This window comes from Suillus clintonianus, assembly GCF_016758775.1.
Source record: "Suillus clintonianus strain FC179 chromosome Unknown DEU56scaffold_63, whole genome shotgun sequence".
Classification (NCBI taxonomy): Eukaryota; Fungi; Basidiomycota; class Agaricomycetes; order Boletales; family Suillaceae; genus Suillus; species Suillus clintonianus.
Genome location: NW_024539287.1, coordinates 1 through 24462, shown reverse-complemented (window position 1 = coordinate 24462; position 24462 = coordinate 1). Strand labels below are relative to the sequence as shown.

General features: G+C 48.0%; 6 protein-coding genes across 6 annotated transcripts; 2 read left to right on the top strand and 4 right to left on the bottom strand.

The window, feature by feature from the left end:
- Positions 1–7: 7 nt before the first annotated feature.
- On the bottom strand, positions 8–3363 carry DEU56DRAFT_982288 (Piwi domain-containing protein). Its single transcript, XM_041359884.1, has 6 exons — positions 2597–3363; positions 2074–2543; positions 979–2024; positions 821–928; positions 554–765; positions 8–497 (listed from the first exon to the last, which is right to left on the bottom strand). The coding sequence occupies exons 1-6, from the start codon at positions 3217–3219 to the stop codon at positions 104–106; spliced, it is 2853 nt and encodes a 950-aa protein (XP_041205939.1). The 5' UTR covers positions 3220–3363; the 3' UTR covers positions 8–103.
- A 297-nt stretch (positions 3364–3660) lies between these two features.
- Positions 3661–5539, bottom strand: DEU56DRAFT_816854 (uncharacterized protein). Its single transcript, XM_041353879.1, has 3 exons — positions 4189–5539; positions 4040–4135; positions 3661–3980 (listed from the first exon to the last, which is right to left on the bottom strand). The coding sequence occupies exons 1-3, from the start codon at positions 5422–5424 to the stop codon at positions 3741–3743; spliced, it is 1572 nt and encodes a 523-aa protein (XP_041205938.1). The 5' UTR covers positions 5425–5539; the 3' UTR covers positions 3661–3740.
- Positions 5540–5804: 265 nt separating this feature from the next.
- DEU56DRAFT_816851 (uncharacterized protein) lies at positions 5805–7024 on the top strand (the record flags this gene model as incomplete). Its single annotated transcript, XM_041353878.1, has 4 exons — positions 5805–6088; positions 6153–6240; positions 6309–6387; positions 6442–7024. Coding segments are annotated over exons 1-4 (650 nt in total), but the record flags the coding sequence as incomplete, so codon positions are not given.
- A 2798-nt stretch (positions 7025–9822) lies between these two features.
- Positions 9823–10563, top strand: DEU56DRAFT_816840 (uncharacterized protein). Its single transcript, XM_041353877.1, has one exon. The coding sequence runs from the start codon at positions 9863–9865 to the stop codon at positions 10169–10171; it is 309 nt and encodes a 102-aa protein (XP_041205936.1). The 5' UTR covers positions 9823–9862; the 3' UTR covers positions 10172–10563.
- Positions 10564–11399: 836 nt separating this feature from the next.
- On the bottom strand, positions 11400–12460 carry DEU56DRAFT_492779 (uncharacterized protein). Its single transcript, XM_041346487.1, has 3 exons — positions 12317–12460; positions 11793–12261; positions 11400–11737 (listed from the first exon to the last, which is right to left on the bottom strand). Exons 2-3 carry the CDS (start codon positions 12096–12098, stop codon positions 11537–11539), a joined length of 507 nt encoding a protein of 168 aa, XP_041205935.1. The 5' UTR covers positions 12099–12261; positions 12317–12460; the 3' UTR covers positions 11400–11536.
- Positions 12461–16067: 3607 nt separating this feature from the next.
- Positions 16068–16784, bottom strand: DEU56DRAFT_816807 (uncharacterized protein). Its single transcript, XM_041353876.1, has 3 exons — positions 16527–16784; positions 16366–16465; positions 16068–16317 (listed from the first exon to the last, which is right to left on the bottom strand). The coding sequence occupies exons 1-3, from the start codon at positions 16751–16753 to the stop codon at positions 16240–16242; spliced, it is 405 nt and encodes a 134-aa protein (XP_041205934.1). The 5' UTR covers positions 16754–16784; the 3' UTR covers positions 16068–16239.
- Positions 16785–24462: the final 7678 nt, after the last annotated feature.

The window sequence follows — 24462 nt, the reverse complement described above, 5'->3', positions numbered from 1 at the left end:
TTTACATACGATACACAAACATATTTTTAGATATCATATCCGCAAATACATACAAGACGATAAACTTAGATACAAGTACAACCCGCAGCACACGACCACCAGATCAGATATAAAACATGCTCGAGCGCAAGTCGGGGTGAACACCCTCTCCCCATGCTTTCTTCGCCGCCTCAAACACACGTCTCTTCTCCTCCTCCTTGTCCAACTTCCCTCGCCCCTGTCCTTTCGATACGACAGAGCTCGATACCTTGTCATCGGCACTCAAGAAGTCGTTCAAGTAGCATCTCCCTCTCTCGCACGCCAAATCGGCGTAGTACGCGGCCGGGACGAGACTCACAGCCTTGGTCGCGCGAGCGTACAGGTAACTAGCAGTGTGCGTACCCTGCTGTACTTCATCTGCGCCAAGGTGGTTCTCGTCATACACCACTGTGTAGTGCGTTGCCTTCACGTGGCCTTGCAAACCAGCATGAGCTTGAAGGTAGAAGTCGAAGTCAAATCTACAATGATCAAAATGTTAAAATAATCAACATGTGGTCAAATAGAAGGGCCGTACACTGCAGTGACGCCTCTGTCGACGACAGTTCCTGGACGAGTGTTACCGTTCCGGTCCGCGTACTGGGAGTCGGTCGGCCAGAACTTGGCATGGTGGCGCTTTCCACAAATGATGATCGTCAACGCTGGGCGATATGGCTTCGTTTGGGGGACTCTCTTAAATGCCTCCAACATCTTAGGAAGCTCTTCCTCCAGCACAGTATCGAATTGGCCCTTTCAATTCAACATCAGCAAGCAACTTCAAGATCGAGAAGAAAGCTCTGCTGACTTCAGACACACCGTCCCTATAAACAAAAACTCGGTCTGGCAGGCTTCGATTCTTCTGATTGTAAAACATGAGGCGTTCTATCATCATCGCAGTTAGGTCTGTGATCATCTATAAAGAAGGGGTGAGTGTTAGGGCGACAACATTGCCACATCGCCTACCTCTTTCTTGGTCTCCTGACACCTGAGACTTGCTGGGAATTGGACGAAAGAACTATCTGCGCTCGCGACAACAGCGGCAATTGATGGTGTGCCTTCAACGCTGCCAGGACCGGGGTGCGTAACGTCCATGCCCACAACCATCGTTTTGGACTTTGTCCACCATTTCATGCTCTCCGGGTCCAGCATATGATTGATACCTCCGAGTTTCGTGTTCAACTTGAGAGCGACATTCGAGAAGTATTGATCTTGTTTATTGCGGTCTTTGAGCACCTTATCTGTAAGCATATGGAGGGTGTGAACGCCCAACTCGACATCACAAATCCGCTTTATGCCAGGGTAAATGTAGTTGTCCCGGCGAGAGAGAATGACGAGTATGAACGTCGGTTTTCCTTTCTCAGCAATGTGTCGCTTGATATTCTGGCGAATCAGGTCCAGCGCCTGCTGCCTGGATGGATCACGAGCGGGAGGGACGAGATCTTGGTTCAACAAGATAGGCGTTGACCCCAGTGACATGCCGCTTTTGCGGCATTTCTCACCAAAGCCCCTCCAAATTCCCTCCAAATTCGGGTCCTTGGGCCCGTTGAACACGCTTTGTCCGTCTTTGATGACAAGCACCCACCACGTCTTGATGGCTCCGCCGACGTGGAAACTGACATCAAGAATGTTCCAACTGCCGTTGCTGACGTTGGGTGGCTTCCCTGCTTTGTAGCTGAGGCGGGGCGGGGGAAGTTCACGTGCAGGGACAACCGCCATGTCATTGTCCACGGCCATGCCGAAGTTGCTCATAGGACTGCTCAGCGTCTGAGGCGTGAATCCAAGGGTGGGAAGACCGCGTTCAACGATGGCATCTGCGTTGACTCTGGGCGGGTTACAGGCGAACCGAATCATGTTCGACGTTTCTTTCTCGTTGAGACGCCCTCTGAACGGTTGCCCAGGCTCGATTTCACATAGCTCGGCCGGTACGTATATGGAGAATTTCGAATTTGGACCTGAAATGTCAACGACTGGGACGTCGTGTGCATGCTTCAGCTTGATTTGGGGGTACTCTACCGTAGAATTAGCGAGTGAATGAAGTATGTGATTAAGGAAACGAACTTTTCTTGAAATAATCTTCAACAGATATCTTGCCACCGTACTCTTCGCAGTTAAAAAACGTCTGCCTCGCAGTCGTAGACATGATCTTCTTGATTGGTTTCTTTTGCCTGTACCCTAAATGACTCGTGGTCACCTTGAGCTTCTGGGTAAACCGTTGGAGCATAGCGCCATTGGATGTCCGGTTGAACTCCATGATAGCTTCGGCAAGGTTGCCAGGCTTGTAGAAGGCAGTCATACAGACACCAACGTTCACCATAAGTTCCTTGTACACAGGTCTGGCGGACGTGAAGAAGCCTTTCCAGGCCTCCACGCCAAGCGCTAGCTCAAAGCGCTCTTGCGAGGGGAAGAAATAGCGATTCTTGCCAACACGAACACCGGTACGCGCTGCATGCGTTTGAAGCACGAGGTTCACAGCAGATAACAGTGGCTGGACGTCAAAGTCCCGTGACTCGATGTTGCCACTGAGATACCTGGCCGCCATGAATTAACGCGAGAACAAAGGAGGTAGCTTCCCATAACCTACTTCGTGAGCTTCGCAACATCCAAGTCACCCGTGTGGGTGAATCCGAAAGTATATGTCTTGGATTTGGCATTGGGGCCAGCTTCTCCTTCCTCATAATATTGGACTTGCACGTCAAGAGGCTGAGGTAGCTTCTTGGAGGATACTAGCCTCTCACTGTTGTCGTGAGCAGTGAAAGGCACGAGCTCTCTCCAGCCTTGTTGATTGCTCCGTTCAAGGAACCAAAAAAGGCGCGCACGAATGCGCTTAATGTCTGTGGACGGCGTAATTTCGACACGATAGTCGTAAATGGGTCCCTTGGGAAGCTTGATAGGAAAGAAATTGGCTCGTAATGTGATTGAACGGCCAAGGGTGCCGTAGCCAGGCCGGTGAGGGCGCGCGGGGTTGAAGGCGAGTTTTTTAAAGGAAGAGACCAGTTGATCCAAGGTTGCCAGGCGTTGGTCTACAGACGCAGGGCCCCGGAAGATCAAATCTCCTGGTACTCCCCCTCTGGGACCACCGCCATACCCGCCCCTCGTACCAGAGCCTCTTCCTCCGCCAAAACCACCACCACCACCACCACCACCTCGAGGGCCACCAGGCGGACCACCGCGGTTACCGCCCCTGCCACGCGGAGGGTTGCTCATGATTCAAAAGTATAGAATATGTTGTCTTCGTGGCTGTATGCAGGAAAGAAATAAACAACCAAAGAGCAGTACTTATAGTCGCAGGCTGGTCATGGCCCGTGGGTAGCGCTTCTGAAGTTGCTGTGCGTGCGAGTCAAGTGCAAGTCGTCATCTGTGGCTGTGGACCTATTTTGGATTAATTAATTAACAACTGACGGGCACCCACGCTGTGAAGGCGAACAATCAGATTTTGCATTGTACTCTTCTAATTTGGATACCTAGAAAGACACAATGAAAGACAAAACAAACAGCAGTACTGCCAGTGATCTTGACTCGAATCGCTTCCGAATGGCTCAGAATAACCGCAAGAACCGCCCCGAGAAGAAGATCCAACTACTACTCTTCCGAGTCTGTCGGGCCTATACCAGAACGCTGGTAGTGGTAATTACGGCAGTGGAATGCCCTCTGCATACACGGACAAAGCCCTTAGAAGTAACAAAGCTACCTGGTTCGCGACTAAAATAATGTTACAACCCTACACCTCACAGCTGAGTACGTGTGAGTACCTCATGGGACCAACGATCACCCTCTCTCCACCAGCGCGTCGTGCCCATCTCAATTTCATGCAGTGCAGGATAAGCTGCGGAGATCTTTGGCACGAGGAGTCGTTGCTTCGCCGTATTACCGCAAACCGTCTCCGATTTCTGGTAATAATGAAGATGCAGTGTCTCAAGCTTTGTCGGAAGTGGGAGATGACCGTTAGCGATCCAATTTAAGAAACCCTGATTCGAAACCCTTCATCAGAATTGTACTTGGCTCGCCAATAGTCAACATCACTCACCGATATCAAGAACAGGGGATGGTTTGAGATGTTATCGCTACTCTGCGCTTCCATGGTATCAGCAAGCATGTCCATGATACGTGACATGGGTTCGTCCTTGTTTGTCATAAGCAGTCGGAAAAGATCACGTGCAGAGCGCGTTAACTCACCACGTCAACGCCCATGTTGATATTTGGTGTGCGGAGGATATCAAGTCGCAGGTGGCGAAGATCGGGGTGGATGCGTACGATGTCCTGCATACTGTCGGGGGTAGGATGAAATGGAGAGAGCATAAGATCATGTACCACGCGAGTGGACGTAGAACAATCATTCAATGCTTTGCAGATAACGTTGTTATCGTAAACGCCAAACGGATCGCCGAGACTTGCTTGAGGATCCGTCCTGTGATTCATCCTCAAACGAACTGTGCTGATGGGCCGCCCCGGAAGTAAAATGGGGAGGAGAGTCGGGAAACCGTCATAGGCTACGAGGTTAGGAACGACAAATTGTGAGACGGGCATGCTAGGCTCGGCCATGGTTGAGAAGTTTGAAATAGTGAGCGATGTGATTGAAGGTGTTCTACTCAAGAAGGTAAACATCGTGTCCATGTGGGTTTCTGGAACCACCACAGAAAGGTGCTTCAGGTTCTCAAACTGTCCCACCTGAGCGAGTCCAATGAGAAACGAGTTCGAGAAGGTGAGGTCGAGTAGTGTGAGTCTTTCTAAATGTCGAAGGTTGAAGAGCGAGGAGATAAGCTGTGTAGTCGGAGGTAGTACAAGCGGTGGGTCATGATGCGCCTCATGGATAATTGACACGACTTTGAGCTTCATAACCTCGCCACCGTATGTCAGGTTGCATCGTTCCATGTTGAGGCATTCCAGCTGAGGGATTTTTACCAGGGCAGACCACTGCTCTTCCCCCATGTAAATATCCGAAATGCTCAGCATCCGAAGGTTTATGCATGATGGCAAAATCAGGAAAATCGAGGTGGATGATTGTACAAAGGGGAGGCAATCTATGGCGTATTGCATGATATCGGCGGCTTCTAATGGGGCAGGCGAGCCAAAGGTCCTGATGCTCCATGTCTCCACTAGCCCGAGTACCTCCTGAGCATCATTGTCACTTTGAAGCGCGTGAATACGATGAAGAAGTCGGCGTGCTCGTCCTATTCTTGCAACATCCCCATATCGAGGCTGGAATATGTGCCGAACGGTGCGCTTGTATGGGATAGTGGTGGTGATGTGCCTGAATAACATGCGTTTGCAGATAAAATGAAACGACAAACAAGTGGATGACACAGCCAGGAGATCTTCAACCGCCAGGAAACTCAAGCAATGCTGCCAAAGTTCGGGGGGAAGAGACTGTGCATAGTTGGGTCCCTGAAAAGTTCCAAAGAGTTGTCCCATGTAGTAGTATTCTTCTAGCTGAGAAAATTGGCGATGGCGCGGGCTAGAAGCGAACGTTGTCGAACTTGAAGCGCTATCCGAGTTGGAGCAACGCTTGAAGCTGGTTTGAGTTGATGATTGCCACATTTGGTAATTTTCTGCGAATTGAATTGGCAAGTCAAAATCCAGCCAACCAGTGCCACCGTAGTACGGCCAACCAAACTCGACCATCGGATGCTATGAGACGTAGCAGCATACTATCAGGTTAACTTTTAAATGCGAACGTTGTCGAAGGCTTTGAAGTGCTGAAGCATTTTATTGGGTACAATGATGATGATGTCACCCACCAGTCGCGACGCCAAATAGGGTCAGTTCAACAACTTTCACCTCCCGCTCCTTCTCTCACCTCCGCACAGAAGAACCACCGCACTCAGCCTTCCAAACTTATTCTATACAATGGAGAACCCACAGCGTGATCTTCCCGGCGCGCTGTCAGCCCTGACTACCTCCCGCAAACCTTCTGACTTGCGTGAAGCTGTGGACAAATTCTACACGCAGGACGCGTCTTTGCACCACCCTTTCAGGATCGTTGAGCATGGAAAAAATTCAAGCCAGAAAATCCTCGGCGTGTTCGAATGGTGCCGCATCGTTAGCCCCGACACTACCATTGAAGTGAATTCAGTGTGTTAGTTTACCCAACAATCTCGTTCCGTCGTTCAAAGCTGACTATATGCGCGTTGACATACCAGTATATGACAAGAAAAATCAAGTCGTTGTCGCCGAAGTCACTCAGAACTTCCGTCCTAGAATTAGCCCGTTCAAGGCAGCCCCTTCTCGGTGAGTGGATGCGCGTTACCGGTGTACCACCATGATGTTGACGTGAACGCGAATCGCACATCCGCCAGCTACATCATCCGTCTTAAGCTCCAGGAGCGAGACAGGTTATTATATATCTATTCTCAAGAAGACTTTTTACACCCCATGGTTGGTTCATTCTTGAGAATATTATTTTGGATTTGCATTAATTGCCAATGGTAGGACTTGATGAATTCAATTCTACCGCCTCTTACTCCGCTCGTCCGGCTCGCACTCGTCTTCTTCGCATTTATGACGGCCATGTGCTCGAAGGTATGGGTCTTCAGCTTACTTCTGTGGGTGAAGCTCTTCGGTATAGGAAGCGATATTCAGAGAGGCCGAGCGAAACAGGGCTCAAAGAAGTCCATGAAAAATTTAGGACAGGGGCCAGTGCTGGAGACTTCGCACTACGGTTCTTCCAAGGGTAACTCGATTAATTGAACGCTAGCGCAGCGTGTACACTAGCTTTCGTATATCGAGTCCATCGCTTTCATAATCATTCGCAGCTGTACTTTTATGCAGGATCAGGACATTGTACTTTTATCACAAATACTTAGAAACTGTATAGATATCGCAACAAAGAGGAGCAATGACAGAACTGAAATACACGAGGACATCCACGAAAGTCGCTAGCAGCAGAAACACGACTTGCCACCTCCATGTTCCCCAGTGTCTGACTGTATTGCTACTGGTTGTTGTTGATGTGGTGTATTGGGCCGTTGTGTGACATTGGGGTCCTCTGGAAGATTATCGAAATATTCGTCAGGAACCATGTCCTCGTCTCTCCCAGGAGCATCCGCTGCAGCATTGCGCTATATATGTATATATGAGACACCCAAGAGAGTGGTAAAAATGGAGCGGGCGCACCTCTTTAGCCTTCGCGAAAGGAACGTCGACGACGGGTGGTGCAGCATGATCGGGTCGCCAAGTGAATAGGTGTCGTACGTGGGCTGTAAAGGTCGTGGGGGCAGCGGCAGGTGGTAGGGCGGTGGGCGATGCTGGTGTGGGTGCAGGTGCAGGTGGTGGAACTGGATGAGGATTCCTTGTCATAGCGAGCCTGAGTTTCTTGAAGCGCCCCGGGCGCTGCTGAGGTAGTGGTCTGGAGATTTGAGAATGCTGTAATGAATAGTGTGTGAGAGAAAGAAAAAGATAAAATGCACTGTTGCACCCACGCCATGCGTTCCCCGAAAGAAATCAGGTTCTGCATCATAGCCATCTTGATCTTGCCCCGGAATCTCCGCCTGCATACCTTAGGTCAATAGCGAAAAGGTTGAGGAAGGGAGTACATGCGCCAAGAATACGGTCATCGCGAGCAGCAAGCGCACATTGTTCCTTGAAGTCTGAGTGAAATGCGGGTGAGTATGACAGCGTCGAGTGACATCACTGAAAACTTGCCGTTGGACCAATCGAGACAGCTGGCCTTCTCAGTTTCGTCAATGGCGTCCATCATATGTTGGTGTGATTGAAGGGCTTCTTCAACTTTACCTGCCAAAAGGAAAGCCTGACAGCGTTTCTGATGTGCGGTGAGCCAGAAGAACTCGAGATCCCAGCCGAAGAGCTGGACGAAACACTCAGTTATGAAAAAAAAATTCGGATGCATCATGTCAACGTACCACGATCAAGTCCTCGTATAGTTCATGGATGAATTTCGATGGGAAACCGCTGGAGTTGACAACGGCGGCGAAGTGGTCAGCAGCTTCATCATAACGCGCGCCATCCAAGGCCTTGGTTCCGAGTTGAACATGTAGATATGCCTAATGTGCGAGTCGCAAAGATCAGTATCAATAACCGAGTGTAGCCGCATGACACTTACTTCCACGACACAACACGCGCGGGTATCAGCATTCGGACATGCGGCAGCTAGCTCTTTGATGAGCAACATCGCTTCGCCATGTTGATTTGCATTGAAGAGGGCAATGGCCTAAAATGCGGAATGGAACAGAGAACACGCGAGACAAACTTAACCTACCTTGATCAAGAGAAGAAAATGGGTGATTTCTGAATCTTGGTTTGTGAACATGGATGCAACATCAAATGCCACCCTCCCACCCGGGACATTGCCTTTTCCGCAGAGGGCAATGCCTTTCGAGATGTAGCCTATTAATGAAGGCTGAATGCTGATGGACTATGTCACGGATGAACGTTAGCCTTTCGTACCAGGGCCATAATTTGTCGGTATGACTGACCTTGATTGCATCCTCAAGGGCGTGGTCCCAGCTTTGTTTTCGCGCCTTAACGAATGATCGATTGGCATAGGAGGTATAGTCGTCGGCATCAGCATCGATCTCTTGCGTGAGTAGCCGTTCAGCGGCAGGCAAGTCTCCAGTTATGGATGAAACACGGGCGGCCGTGACAGCAGTGAGGATCTGCGTGAAGCATGCTCAGATTGCGTGACACAAGTCAAGGATGGACACTCGCCTTTGAATGAACACCCTTAGGTACTTCCCACTCCGAGATCTGATTGTCTTCACCTCCGCTGAAGATGTTATTGCCATCTACGGAGAAAGTGATACATCCCGGGATGGATGAGTGCTTGAACATGGCAATTGTTTGGCGATCTGAGAGCTGCCAGAGACGGACATGGCTATCTTCAGATGAGGAAGCAACGAGCGTGCCAGCAGGATTGACGGCGAGGGCATTGATCCACTTAGTATGGCCCTTCCAGGGATCACCGACTTTCTCCCAGGTTGATGTATCCCACTCTTCTATGGCGTCATGGGCAGAAAGAAGGCGTGTGCCATCGGGCGTCCACGCGAGTGAGAAGGTGTAGGCCTCTAAGGTTGCGACGAGTTCCCCTGTGCCTGAATTATAAATTTGGATATTGTACCTTGTTGCGATGGCAAGAAGTTCACCAGACGGCGAATATCGAACCCGGTAGACACCATATTCAAATTCAATTCGATTTCCTTGTTGCTGCCATGTTTTGGTGCACCAAAACTTGACCGTGTAGTCGGATGAACCAGTGGCCAACACCGTACCATCCGCGGAAAAGTCCAGCGAGTCGACAAATGTGGAGTGGGCTTTGATGGGTTGGGTGAGAGATTCTCCTGTTTCTCCGTTCCAAGCAATGACCTCTCCAGTTTCATCACCACTTGCTATCATTTGCCCATCTCGTGATACCGCCAATGCCCGCACCTGACTGCGATGCCCCTCCATCTTCTTCAACACAACACCTGTCTTCAAGTCCCAAAGACAAAGTGTCTTGTCTTGTGAGCCCGTAACCATTCTTCGTCTATCGGGGAAAACTGCGACTGCCCTAACGCGTCCCTCATAACCTTTAAAAGTTCGAAGTGCTATGGTGCTTGGAACGAGCTTCGACATTTTACTGCAGGTTGATAGTGTTGAGCACGGTCGAGGTGGACTTTGGAAGGTTTGTGAGCGTCTTTGAGGTGCGTGTGTTGTGCGTTTTTACGTTACTTCACTACATTAAGCTGCCTCGTTTCTATAGACGCCCAAGTCACGAGGTCGTTTGCTGCCGCACCTATCACCGTTGTAGCAACAATGCTCCCTATTGTCAAACTTGCCTTCCTCGACAGTATACCCTCCCGCTGCCTCAGCACTGTATACATTCGTTTGACTCTTGTCCCCACATCTTCCAGCATGCATGCACTCGCATCATACTGCGGTTGCTGCTTCCCGGCGCTTGTATCTGTCTAAAAGTTATCTATTGGTACTAGTGGTACTGCGATACTCACATCCGCTACCAGTCCTCACGGGCAAGAGTACACGCCTATGCCCCATCGAAATCACACAGTGGTACCATCACCATTACCGAAACCTCGACTCGGAGTCCGTCTTGATTGCGCCCCTGGTCAAGAATCCGAATCCGAAGCTGAAGCTGAATCCGAAGTTGAATGTTCTAGGTTCCCTAGGTGAGTTGGCTGTGACGACAGACTCTGACTTTTCACCATGAATGAGCAGGCAGCTTGCAGCTTTCATAGTCCTAGCATTAAACATGAACGCTCTGCAAGTATTTGTGAGCGAGGCGCTGGTATCGAATTCGTGGGGTTCCGCGAAGTGGGCCATGTCGATGTCGGTGTAGGTGTGGGTGGTTGGAGTGGACCCAAGTCCATCGCTGCCTGAAACTCCCGCTCAATCCATGCTCATGCTCATTCCCATGATGCCTGGTAGTTACGTCCAGGACGTCTAGCCACTTCGAAGATCTCAAAATCAAAACACTTGTATTGCTGCTCCCGCGTCTGTGGGCGGTGTTATGAGTCACTCCAACTCGTTGGCGAGCGGTGCCATGAGCCACTTGTTGGAGAGCGTGTATAAGGATTAGTACTCGAGCCTACGCTCATCGTCATCAACAGCCACTCTCTGTTCAAATCGCATGACAATTCCGAAATGCGCCAGTCTATTGCACCAAGTCACTTTTCACATGCTGAATCTGTCGCCCCACAAGTAACTAACACCAGCAGCCTTTTAAAACAGGGGTTCCGGGCCACCCTTGAACATGCTGAAGTTCACTTTGAAACACATACATCGGCAATGTCGTGGTTGATGAGTAGGGTTTCTTAAAAAATTTCTCAGCCATATGTTCGTCTCTACTTAATCCACCTGTACAGTGCATGGTGAGGTATCGGAGAAGTGCCATTATATAGTAAATAGCCGTGGCCAGCGCCCTGCAAACTCCAGTGCCGACACCATTCTTACTACACCAGAGCCCGAGCGCACTGAGCTTCAATACGGCGATCAATCTTCATGAGGGAGTCCTTGAACATCGCACTGGAGTCATTCGCAAAAGCTGCAGAAAGTCAAACCGATCTTTGCGAGACTAGCGTGTGATAGGGAGCACGCATGTCCATCATTGAATCAGGGCAGGGCAGGTGAGGTGACGTCCAAGATAGTTCGTGAAAGTGATGGTGTAGAATGCGGCCGTTTCAATTTTGGCCAGATGAATATTTTGCGGGGGGTAACATTAGCTAGGATGGACACACGCGAGGATGATAATACGAATCTTCAAGTTCATGTTGTCATTGGATTGAGCAGATCCGCCGAATATGGCGGATAGCGTACAATTAGTATATAAGTGTAGAACCGTCAGTTATGAAGAATACAGTAGTGGATGAGTGCACGCAAAATTGAACACTGACACGATGAAACTGAGTTGTGGCCTGTTCCGAGAGAAAGGATGGTATGGGTAATGTAGTAGGGACCCTGCGGTGCCATCGTTGAGTCGGATTAATAGTACGATTTACATCAAACAGATATATATCGCAAAAAAAAACAAGAGCAATGACAGAACTAAAATACACGAGGACATCCAAGAAAGACGCTAGCAGCAGAAACACGACTTGCCACCTCCATGTTCCCCAGTATCTACTGCCTGCATTACTACTGGTTGTCGTTGCTGTTGCGTAATGGGTTGTTGCGTAGTAGGCTGTTGTGTATTGCGATCCTGTGGACCATCATCGACATATTCAGCACGTATAATGTCTGAATCGTCATCAGCAGGAGCACCCGCTGCAGCATTACGCTGTAGATATATGCATGAGACACCTAAGACAGTGATGAAAATAGATCGAGCGCACCTTTCGACCCTGCGCAAAAGAAACTTCGACGACGGGTGGTGCTGTGTGATCGGGTCGCCAGGTGAATAGGTGTCGTACGTGGCCTGTGAAGGTCGTGGGGGCAGCGGCAGGTGGTAGGGCGGTGGGCGGTGCTGGTGTGGGTGCAGGTGCAGGTGGTGGAACTGGATGAAGATTCCTTGTCATAGCGAGCCTGAGTTTCTCGAAGAGCCCGGGGCGCTCTTGAGGTCGTGGTCTGGAAGTTTGAGGATGCTGTAATGAATGACATGTGAGAGAAAAATGAAGGATACGCTGAAGCACCCACGCCATGCGTCCCCCGGAAGAAATCAGGTTCTACATCATAGCCATCTTGATCTTGCCCCGGAATCTCCGCCTGCATAACTTAGGTCAATAGCGAAAAGGTTGAGGAAGGGAGTACATGCGCCAAGAATACGGTCATCACGGGCAGCAAGCGCACATTGTTCCTTGAAGTCTGAGTGAAATGCGGGTGAGTATGACAGCGTCGAGTGACATCACTGAAAACTTGCCGTTGGACCAATCGAGGCAGCTGGCCTTCTCAGTTTCGTCGATGGTGTCCATCATATGTTGGTGTGATTCGAGGGCTTCTTCGACTTTACCTGCCGAAAGCAAAGCCTGACAACGTTTCTGGTGCGTAGTAAGCCAGAAGGACTCGAGATCCCAGCCGAAGAGCTGGAGAAAGCACTCAGTTAATATAGCATTTGCGGACGCATCATGTCAACATACCACAACAAAATCCTCGCATAGATCAGGGATCATTTTCGATGGGAAAGTGCTGGAGTTGACGGCGGCAGCGAAGTAGTCAGCGGCTTCATCATGATGTCCACCATCGAAGGCCTTGGTTCCGAGCTGAACGCGTAGATATGCCTAATGTGCGAGTTGCAAAGATCAGTAGCGATAACCGAGCATAGCCGCATGATGCTTACTTCCACGACGCGACACGAGAGGGTATCAGCATCCCGACGAGCGGCAGCTAGCTCTGTGATGAGCAGCATTGCCTCTTCATGTTGATTTGCATTGAAGAGGGCAATGGCCTGAAATACAGAATGGAGCAGAGCGCATGCGAGACGAACCTAACTTACCTTGATCAAGAGAAGAAAATGAATAGTGCCTGAGTCTTGGTTCGTGAACATGGATGCAACATCAAATGCCACCCTCCCGCCCGGGACATTGCCTTTTCCGCAGAGGGCGATGCCTTTCGAGATGTAGCCTATTAATGAAGGCTCAATTCTGATGGACTATGTCACGGATGAACGTTAGCCTTTCGTAACAGGGCCATAATTGGTCGGTATGACTGACCTTGATTGCATCCTCAAGGGCACGGTCCCAGTCTTGTTTTCGCGCCATAACGAATGAGCGACTGGCATATGAGGTATAGTTATTGGCGTCGGCGTCAATATCTTGTGTGAGTATCTGTTCAGCAGTCGACAAGTCTCCAGTGATGGATGAACCACGGTCTGCCGTGACAGCAGAGAGGATCTGCGTGAAGCGTGATCAAATTGTCTGACGTGAGTCAAGGACGGAAACTCACGCTTGAATGAAAACCCTTTGCGTCCCACTCCGAGATCTGATTGTCACCACCTGTACTGAAGATGTACTTGCCATCTGCGGAGAAAGTGATACATTCCGGAATGGATGAGTGCTTGAACATGGCAATTGTTTGGCGATCTGAGAGCTGCCAGAGACGGATATGGCTATCTCTAGATGCGGAAGCAACGAGCGTGCCAGCAGGATTGACGGCGAGGTCATTGATCCCCCCAGTATGGCCCTTCCAGGGATGACCGACCTTCCCCCAGGTTGATGTATCCCACTCTTCTATGGCGTCATACGCGACAGAAAGAAGGCGTGTGCCATCGGGCATCCACGTGAGTGAGTGTGTGTAACCCCCCATGTTTTGGTACACCACAGCTTGACCGTGTGGTCGTCTGAACCAGTGGCCAACACCGTACCATCTGCGGAAAAGTCCAGCGAGCAGATCCAATCGGAGTGGGCTTTGATGGGTTGGGTGAGGGATTCTCCTGTTTCTCCGTTCCAAACAATGACCTCCCCATTTGCATCACCGCTTGCTATTATTTGCCCATCTCGTGATACCGCCAATGAATACACCCTACTGCTATGCCCCTCCATCTTCTTCAACACAACACCTGTCTTCAAGTCCCAAAGACAAAGTGTCTTGTCGTATGAGCCCGTAACCATTCTTCGTCTGTCGGGGAAAACTGCGACTGCCCTTACGATTTTTTCATGACCTTTAAATGTTCGAAGGGGTGTGGTGCTTGAAATGAGCTTTGTCATTTTACTAGATGTTGGTAGCGTTGAGCACGGTCGAGGTCGACTTTGGAGGGTTAGTGAGCGTCTCTGTCTCAGCTGCAGAGGTGCGTGTATTGTGCGTTTTTGTGATACTTCACTACCTTAACCTGCCTCATTTCCATAGACGCCCAGGACACGAGGTGGTTTGCTGCCATACTTCCATCACCGTTGTAACCATGTAACTTTCCTGAACACTTTGCATACACCTTACTGCAATATCACTTCTTCGTTTCGTCCAATCCCAAGATCTGCGTGTGCGCTAGATGCAGCCGACGTTCTTTCCCCTCACACCTCAAACCAGCCACTCTTTGTGCAGCGGAGTTTCTGCCTTCCGAGGCGCGCTCTATCAAACACTTATGTGATAACGACAGGCGCTGGGCCAGCCAGCCGGTCTGGTTGCAGCGTTGACATAGAAAGAAGTCAAGCTCAACTTGACTCAGACACGTAATTCCTGTACCGCCAGGAGTCGTCACAGAAGATTCACTGCTACGTTGGTTGATGATAGTCGAATGGGTGAGGATGCCGACGGTGCTGTGCTGTGCCATTTTTCACCTAATATTGTGCCCAAGTCGTCTCCTTCGCACTAACTTCGGGATAAAGTTTTTGCAGTGAACTGGGCGCCGGAACCAATGTTCCGTGCGGATGCGAGCACCAGTTTCCAGAGGTCATCACGGTCTCAGTCACGTCCATCCAGACATCGGTTGATCACTCGGCTGGGATCAGCAAAGGGTACATCCATTTGGACAACTCCAAGAGTCGGGCAATCTTCATAGTCAATAATCGAGTACTGCCAGGTTTTTTCGATGACATACGAGCCAACATCAATGCGCGCTGTGAGTATTTTTTGAATCAGGTCTTGTTCTGACCTTTTGCTCTCAGTCCTCCACGTCGCACAGTGTCTATCCTTCCTCATTCTGGATGGTCCGTATTCCTCCTCTCGTCAATGGCTACTCATCATCTTCCCTCCATTCACGATCAAAGCACCAATAGATCCAGATCAGAGAACTTCTTGTCGGCGGGTGCATGATCTATTCTGCCCTCCACGCGCACTCGGCACAACACTTCAGAAGCAATGTCACGCTGATGACTACATAGCTTCCAACGACATGGAAGCTGTCAGTGTGAGATGTGATTCGTACTGCCTGTGTTTGTCTTGACACGTATAACACATACACATCCTGTTTGCCACCTTGTGTCTGAATTGTTGCCTCTTGTCTTCCCTGTAGAGTTCCCATCACCTGGACGCTGCAACAGTACTACAATTCGTTGAGGTGAGCGAAGCTTGAAGCTTTGCAGTCGCAGTCGGTTAATCTCAGTCTTGATCGTATCACCCATACACCTCGCTCACCACATTGTGTCCGAATCGTTGCAGAGTCGTCACCACCTGGACGTCGTATCCGCAATCTTTGACCTTTGCAATGTGAGTATTTATCATTTTCAAGTCAGCTACAGCAACATTATATTCTACAGGATCAAGGCCAACGCGCTTACATACTGATGGCGTAAACGACCTGGTTTCGCCTGATCGTGTCAGTGTTCTGCGAACTGAACGAAGATCAGCGGAAGGGTGGTCCAAGATGACCGTGATCTTGTTTTTTTTGGAGGTTCCACGTGGTAGCTGGTTGCACTTTATCGTCATATGATGTGTTTTTTGGGATGCGAGATAATGAAATTGCACAGACAAGTCTTTCGTACATCGTGCAGCACGGTGTGCGGCATTCAAACTTCAGACCCAGTGAGCACCGGCTGTGCTGGGAAAGGGCCGTGTATGTCGAGGTGTGTTGGTAGAACTGCTCGCGAAGAAAAACACCTCGCAGCACAATCCAAACGATGATGAGAAAAATAGCAGATTTTCTATATGTGGGGGCAGTTTCCCTCGTGCTCCTTTGTGTCGTTTTCACGATCCAGCACATGAGCGCATATTATTGCTTGCTTGCTTGTCCCCATTGGTGTATGCTATATTATGCTCAAATATGATATTATTGGTATTGCTGGTAGTCTGGTATGCGAATGTGAATACGGGAATAATAACAATACGAATGGTTCGAAAACAGCCAGAAAACAGCGCAAAAGCGGTTCGATGAAATGCTGAAACAGAAACACGTCGAAACACCCGTCTAGAGGACTAGTGTATCTTGCCGTCGCACACAGTCTTGCTCCATGTATCGGTTGCTGCCAAATTCGCTGCGTCTTTGTCGTATTCCTGAAATGTGTGTCAGTCAATGTCCGAGAGAGTAAGATAAATACGCACCGTGCGTTGTGTTGACGTGAGGGAGCTGTAGTAGGCGTTGAACTCCTCGGTTGTGCCATTCGACTTGGTTTGTTTCAGCCAACGTAATGCGCACAGGTTCCTGTAGTAGTAGCGATTAGTGACCAGTATCGTCCAAATGAAAAAAAAAGGAAACAACTCACCGTCCGTTTTTGGTCGCGCTAGGACGCATCTTGCTCTTGGTACCACTCTTGGTGCCAGTAGTCTTGCCTTTCTTCGTGATATTATCGAGCGGCGATGCGTTGATGGTTGACTCGGGTGGAGACTCAAGCAATGGATTAGAAGGTGGTAGTGGAGGCAAAACGATCTGAGATGCAGCGAGAGCGAGAGTGGATCTGTTAAGCAATGTTAGCTGTGAACAAGAAATCATATTTTGACGTACAATGTATTCACGACCTTGATCTGAGGCGCGGGTTCTATAACAGGCTGTTGTGCAGGTAGAAATGGAGCTAGTAATGCGGGAAATTCTAAAGTTGATTGTTGCGCAGCGGGAGACAGACTTGTAGCAGCGGGAGACAGACTTGGAACAGTGGGAGACAGACTTGTAGCAGTGGGAGACAGACTTGTAGCAGTGGGAGACAGACTTGTAGCAGTGGGAGACGGACTTGGAACAGCGGGAGATGGACTTGTAGCAGCGGGAGACGGACTTGAAACAGCGGGAGACAGAATCAAAGCAGGTGGAGACAGAATCAAAGCAGGTGGAGACAGACTTGTAGCAGCGGGAGACGGACTTGTAGTAGCGGGAGACGGACTCGGAATAGCTGGAGTTGATGTCGAGACAGGCCGTTGCAAAGGTAGAGACATAGTAGGTGGAGACGGACTTGTAGCAGCTGTAGCATCTCTAGGTGGCGCTATTACTGCTAGGGAACTGCACGGGTATACCCCCGGGTAGCAGTGGTTGGACCCGTACCCGCACCCCGAGATATACCCATACCCCCCACAGCGGGTACGGGTTTGTCGACGGGTACCTGCATAACGGACCCGGGGTACAACCCATGGAGGGTATACCCGCGGGTCTCTATGAATTATACCTACGAGATAACAATGTAGTAGCTAGTTTACTGTCTATTGATACTGTCCCATCCATCGTCCATGGCCTTCTCTTCCCCCACAACATCTGGGAGCTTCGACACCTGAATTACATCCTCAGACTCAACAAGACGCAACTCACTCCACAGGCCAAGACAAAGAAGCGCGCATGTTGACTGTGCTGATAGACGACTTCTGACGTGCGATAGGATCAGGCGACTGCGACTAAACAGTCATTCTACATCAACAGATGTCACACCTGATGGTGGGGGATGGATGTATCCTTTTGGCCTATAGGCCTAAAATAGGGATACATCCCCCAATCTAATTGTCCACTCACCAGTGATACATCCATGTAGTCTGAGAATCCATGTATCTAATATAGCAAGCAGAAATCCTAAACATACATTATGACTGCAATTTTGGCTCCCCAAAGCGAAAATTCATGATATATATTCCATTTTGGTAACCTCCTCATGTCAGGCCTCCCCACATTATTCCCACACATCATATGTTCGCATTTTTCAGCCCCACAGTGTGGGAATTACCCCACAACACCAAAAATATCGCCCAATTTGGGAATCTCCACAATATCAATTATTCCCACACCCTTCCCACCTCACTGCAGCTTCACCACCACCCCACAATAGGTCCCCCTTCATATATAAGTGGTAGTTTGGTATATATATGTATAATATAATATAATAGTCCGCTTTTTTTTGTTTATTTGTGTACCTGCTCCTCCTCCAGGACCCTTTCAACATAGCCTAGGGTACAGAACACTTTCGCATTTTTGCCCCTATGATAGGGAAGTGTTCTAAGGCATTCAGAACATGTTCAGGAGTATATATGAATGTATTCCCATCTTTATTTTACCCCCTGAAGCGCCCTACATCAATAGCTATAGCATATATACATAGAAATACAAAATATGTTCCCATGTGTGCATTTCCAAGTGAACAGACTTGAAAATTGTATCCCCACAATCCACTAAGCAGTAGGAACAATGTATCAGGAGATCAGGACCACAGAACAACACCCTGTTGACTGGTATACCCCTCTTCTTCTGGTGGTTTACCCCCTGTGAAAAATTTTCCTGGAAGGCTAGACCTTAGATATGGCAGGGAGTCTATTCCTATACATATCTGGAGTATATCTATCACATAGCTACCACAGGAAGACTTTAGGGTCCTTCAATAGCAACAAAAACATAAAACATCACATATTTCACTTTTTTGATGTTTTGTACTACCTTACCCTTTCACAAATAATACAACATGATCATATATCATTAGTATGGCATGTATACATGTTTCCTATGCTAAGGATCAGCTGGATATAGGGTGGAAACATTAGATCTGAGGTAAAGGGGGTATTTCCACTGATTAGAAGGCCACATGGAAATAAAGGGTTTTATCAGTGATCAGACACCTGGAATATATCTCATATATATCCCTAATGATAGTTTTAAATCTATAGAAAGATCCATCAAGGTTTGAATGAATGGCAAGGAAAATGACATATGTGTGAAAAGTGACAATTGACATTTTTTCACAGAAAGTCATATGTATATATGAGACAGGTCGAAGATTTTATTAAAAATGTGTAGGATACATGATAGACTACCTAAGGAACCTATACTACATACTGCCCTGAGGGTAGAGTGTTGGTGGAAGGGATGTAGTGTGAAAGTGAGTTGATTCAGCATTAAAGTCCAATAACCACTCAACCTCAAACTACCCATTTTCGATGTTTTGGGCATTTGAATTTTCCCACACTCAATTTTTGATCTATTTCACTTCCCAGCTCTGAGATCTGGGTGGATGTTTCTGTACATTTAGGCCTATGATGCTGAATATATGTGAAATGTACTCCAGGTGTCTGATTATAAGATTTCGATGATTTTAAGGTATGGGAACCTAATCAGTAGATTTAGAAAGTATATACACTATTCCACAACTATGGCCTATTTTGAACTGATCTTTGGTATATAAAGCATGTATATATGCCCTACTAATGATATATGATCATGTTGTATTATTTGTGAAAGGGTAAGGTAGTACAAAACATCAAAAAAGTGAAATATGTGATGTTTTATGTTTTTGTTGCTATTGAAGGACCCTAAAGTCTTCCTGTGGTAGCTATGTGATAGATATACTCCAGATATGTATAGGAATAGACTCCCTGCCATATCTAAGGTCTAGCCTTCCAGGAAAATTTTTCACAGGGGGTAAACCACCAGAAGAAGAGGGGTATACCAGTCAACAGGGTGTTGTTCTGTGGTCCTGATCTCCTGATACATTGTTCCTACTGCTTAGTGGATTGTGGGGATACAATTTTCAAGTCTGTTCACTTGGAAATGCACACATGGGAACATATTTTGTATTTCTATGTATATATGCTATAGCTATTGATGTAGGGCGCTTCAGGGGGTAAAATAAAGATGGGAATACATTCATATATACTCCTGAACATGTTCTGAATGCCTTAGAACACTTCCCTATCATAGGGGCAAAAATGCGAAAGTGTTCTGTACCCTAGGCTATGTTGAAAGGGTCCTGGAGGAGGAGCAGGTACACAAATAAACAAAAAAAAGCGGACTATTATATTATATTATACATATATATACCAAACTACCACTTATATATGAAGGGGGACCTATTGTGGGGTGGTGGTGAAGCTGCAGTGAGGTGGGAAGGGTGTGGGAATAATTGATATTGTGGAGATTCCCAAATTGGGCGATATTTTTGGTGTTGTGGGGTAATTCCCACACTGTGGGGCTGAAAAATGCGAACATATGATGTGTGGGAATAATGTGGGGAGGCCTGACATGAGGAGGTTACCAAAATGGAATATATATCATGAATTTTCGCTTTGGGGAGCCAAAATTGCAGCCTAAAACTGCTTATTGTGATTCACCATTGGATATATCATTGTGGACAGTGGACAAGTAGACTGGATAATGTATCCCTATTTTAGGGCTATAGTAGTATATTGATGTATCTATATAGCATTATGGGCTCGATGTCGCTATGGCAAAATGTAAGCTTACAATGCATCGAAAAACAGCCAGTTACATACCGGGGATGGTCAGGTAGTCGATAGCCATGCGTGAAAGCCGGGGAAAGATTTCTGACGTTCGCACCACCAAGCAATAGGGTTAGTGACGTGTTCCACGTCCGTACTGAGGTACCGGTCAAGTTCGGAGCCTAGGTTAGCAGATTTTGGGGGTGCGAGCACTGGGAGGTTGTCAAAGATGTTGTCGCTCTAAGAACTATTCAGTACAGATGCCAAATAAAAATAAAATAAAACATACCATCTGCGCATTGTAGTCTGACTCTAAGAGATCGTCTTCGCATCCCACATCAGAGTCATCATTGATTGATAAGTATGAACGTTCAAATTCTTCGCGCACAAGTCTCTCCGCGGTTTTGATTGAGTCATCTTCCCATCGTGCTGCCTTAAAGTATGTTAGCTTGTGCTGTGGATGTAAGACTAGAGTTATATAAATCTCAGTTTTAAAAAACACTAAGATCGAACAGCACATACCCATTGCGATTCAATATGTCTGAGACCTGTCCGTGAGCCGGTAATACCGGTTGAGAGTGTTCTTGGCCAGCCGAACTGCAGAACGGATTGACAGAAGGTATTTTTTGTTGCGGGAATATGATGTGAGCATCTTGTCGACGTGATCCATTGCTGGGATCACTGTTGCAAGGTTGGGTGTTGCACGCAAAAAGTATAGCGTTGCATCCTTTAGAATCTAACAGAAGCAAACAAAACAATGTTAGCACGTAGTTGTACCAAAAAAGGAATGCACCAACCTTAAGTATATCTCGCAGCTGTTCTAGTATTAGCCACTCATGATCCTCAAACTCAAACTTCCGCAATCCCAAGTCCCGCCGTTGGGTAACAGCATCCACGGCTTCTCGATGTCCAAGGGCATAGTCCAACATGTCGAAGGTCAAATTCCATCGTGTTGCCACATCGCGTGGTATAAGCATTTGTGGCTGCGCCAAGTCCTGGAGGATGCTGTGCCATGCAGGAAGCACAATGGTAGTCGAATGGATAATTTTATATGCCAGCTTTCGCAACTGGTAGGATGTAGATTGGGATCAATGGTGAGTTTTTAACAGTTTGATTGTACTTACTTTTCCAAGCGCTAATTTGACTGGTCGAATGTCTTTGTCTAGTGCTGTTCGTTCTTGATTGTCCAACAACTCAACCTCGTCAACAAATCCGTCATCGTTATCTACATCCTCCGCAATCCCTGCATCCTCCTCCTCAATATCTGCACTCAGGTCTTTCAGCTCATGGTCAGCGTCCGGTTTCTTCATGTCGAACTCTCGGATAAGCGATTTTGCCACGAGGTTGACGGTGTGGAGGAAACACCTTGTGTGAGTCATTGCTCCACCGAACTCGAGTACCTTACTGCTCAGTTCACGAATCATTGCATCGTTGTTGGATGCATTGTCGCAAGTCACGCTCAGGATCTGTGCATCATGCATTTAGCTGCATGTAAGTTTTTTTTTGTTTGAACAATACCTTTTCTGATATGCCAAATTCCTCTAGCATTTTCGCAAAGGTCTCTGCAAGCTCTTCGCCGGTGTGGGACTGTGGTCTTGTTAGCTCGTATACATGTACTAGATTAGTAAGTTTTACCTTCCCAACTTCAATCACATCTAATGGGATACATAGTGGCTCCCCTTCGTGCTCGAAGTGGGCCGAAAATGCGACCAGTGCGCGATGGTTGGGCGATGTCCAACCATCGGTAGTAAAATTAATCTTGCCGTTGTATTCCTGGTACGTCGTTAACATTTGATTTTGTCTAAACGAAAAAACACTAACCTGCAACATTGTAGCAACCCGTTGTCGAGTCTGCGCGAAGACAAGTCGCACATCACGAGAAACAGTGGATGGGGAAGGTATGTAATATTCGGGTCTCCCCGTCTTCATCAATGACTGGAATGCACGATCCTTGACGATATCGAATGGACGCAGGCTCTCGGACACCCAACGCACGATTTCAGCCCTGAAGGCATTGTTAGGCTCCAAAGACTATCAGAATACTTGGTTCATACCTTGTTTCCCCGCGGGTATGTTGACGGTGCGAGTACATGATTTTGCCCTTGCCTTTGCGTTCAAAGGATGCAGTAATGGATCCGTCTCGCAGAATGCTGTCAACGATCTTGTTACGCACTTCATTGGCATCCTTCGCGTTATCTGCAGCCTTCAAGACTTCGCCTCCCCAGCACAAACGCACATGTTTCCGCATGTTGCCCGTGGATCGTGCATCAGCCTTATCGAGGAAGCGTCGCACTTTTACCTTGCAACCATGTGCTTGGCACTTGAACTCGTGCGCACGGCAGCCAGCAATTTCGACGATTTGTGGTGTTGGATCAAAAAACGCGTACACAGGCAAGATCCACTCTCTCATTAGCCGCTCTATTTATGTTCAATTAATGTTCAATTCATGTATAGATTGTTGGACTTACTGAGCTCATCTTCGGCGCTCTCATCAGCCTCGTCATCAACCTGCGACCGTGTGTCGCTATTTGCAGGCTCGTCAACATCCAAGTTGGTACATTCATGCAGCATGTTCTCCTCCTCCTCTGTGCGCACAGTGGCACGCCTACTTGCAACTGGAGGTGGAGTTGGTGCTGGCGACAATGCTATCCCTGGCCTATCTTTGTCCGCCAGAGTCGTGCTACCAGCTGGTAGGTCTTTTTTTGCCTTCTTCGGTAGTAGATTCATGCTATCTCCACTATCATCAGGTTTACGCTTCTTCGAAACAGCTTTCTCTTCAAGTGCAGCTTTGGCCTTGCCGGTCATCTTGATGACACGTTTTTCTTTAGCTGCGAGAGCATTGTCGAGCTGCATGGTGGGGAGTGGTACTAGTGGGTGATGAAAATTTGCAGGGCCAGAGACGTGTTACACCAGTAATATATTGTGGCATCATATTGTTTCAAGTTTGACCGTTTGCGAGTAATAAACGTATCACTATCTGACATATTGCAGCGCACGAGCCGACGTCAACATGTCGCTCGTCTACGCTCGTTTTAGCTTGGGCTCGGACCTGTCACTCTTCCTCCTCCTCTATCTCGGATCGTTCGGTCTTCCTCGTGTCGGATCTCTCGGACCACATACTGCAGTCACTTTACCCTTGATAGAAACAGACAGCCGAGGTTGAAATATCCCTGTTCTACACAGGCCAGCGGATGTGGGCCGATGAATGTATTGTTCTGTTAAATACAGGTGGGCCGACACCAAGTATTTATCTGATACAATCAATGGGCCCATGGTGTGTGGTATAGTAGATAAGTGTAGACATTCTATTGACTTTGGTAGATAGTGTATGGTAGGTATTGTATGAAATATGTACCTGATATGAACGGGTCGGCCGGTCGGGAGTGTGTATCTGATACCAACGGGTCGGCCGGTCAAAGAGTGTAGTATGTAGTGTAGTAGATAAGTGTAGACTTTTCTATTAACCTTGACAGGTAGTGTAAACAGTATGTACCTGATTTGAACGGGTGGGCCGAATGGGCAGTTGTGGCCGATATGTACAGATGGGCCGAGGTGGTATAGATCATGCCCCCGGACCCCTCGGTATAAAAGATGCTCGGTAACATAGCCCCTCGGTCAAAAGATGCTCGGTGACATACCCCCTCGGTAAAAAGATGCTCGGTGGTATATCAAGAATATGTCGGTCAGTCACATGTTGAGATTGAGTACATATCATCCGCAACATACTTGCAAAGTCAAATCACAGTGAAATCGGTCGGTCGGTCAGATCACAGTCGGTCAAGACAATCGGTCAACACATTACAATCGGTAAAAATACACTCGGTGACAAAATACATTTGGTCTTGCAAAGTGAATCACCAGTCGGTGAAATCGGTCGGTAGGTCAGATCACAGTCGGGTACCAAGACAATCGGTCAACATAACACAATCGGTAAAAATACACTCGGTGGACCAAAATACATTCGGTCTTGCAAAAAGTGGAAAATCACCAGTCGGTGAAGAATGAAATCGGTAGGTCGGTCAG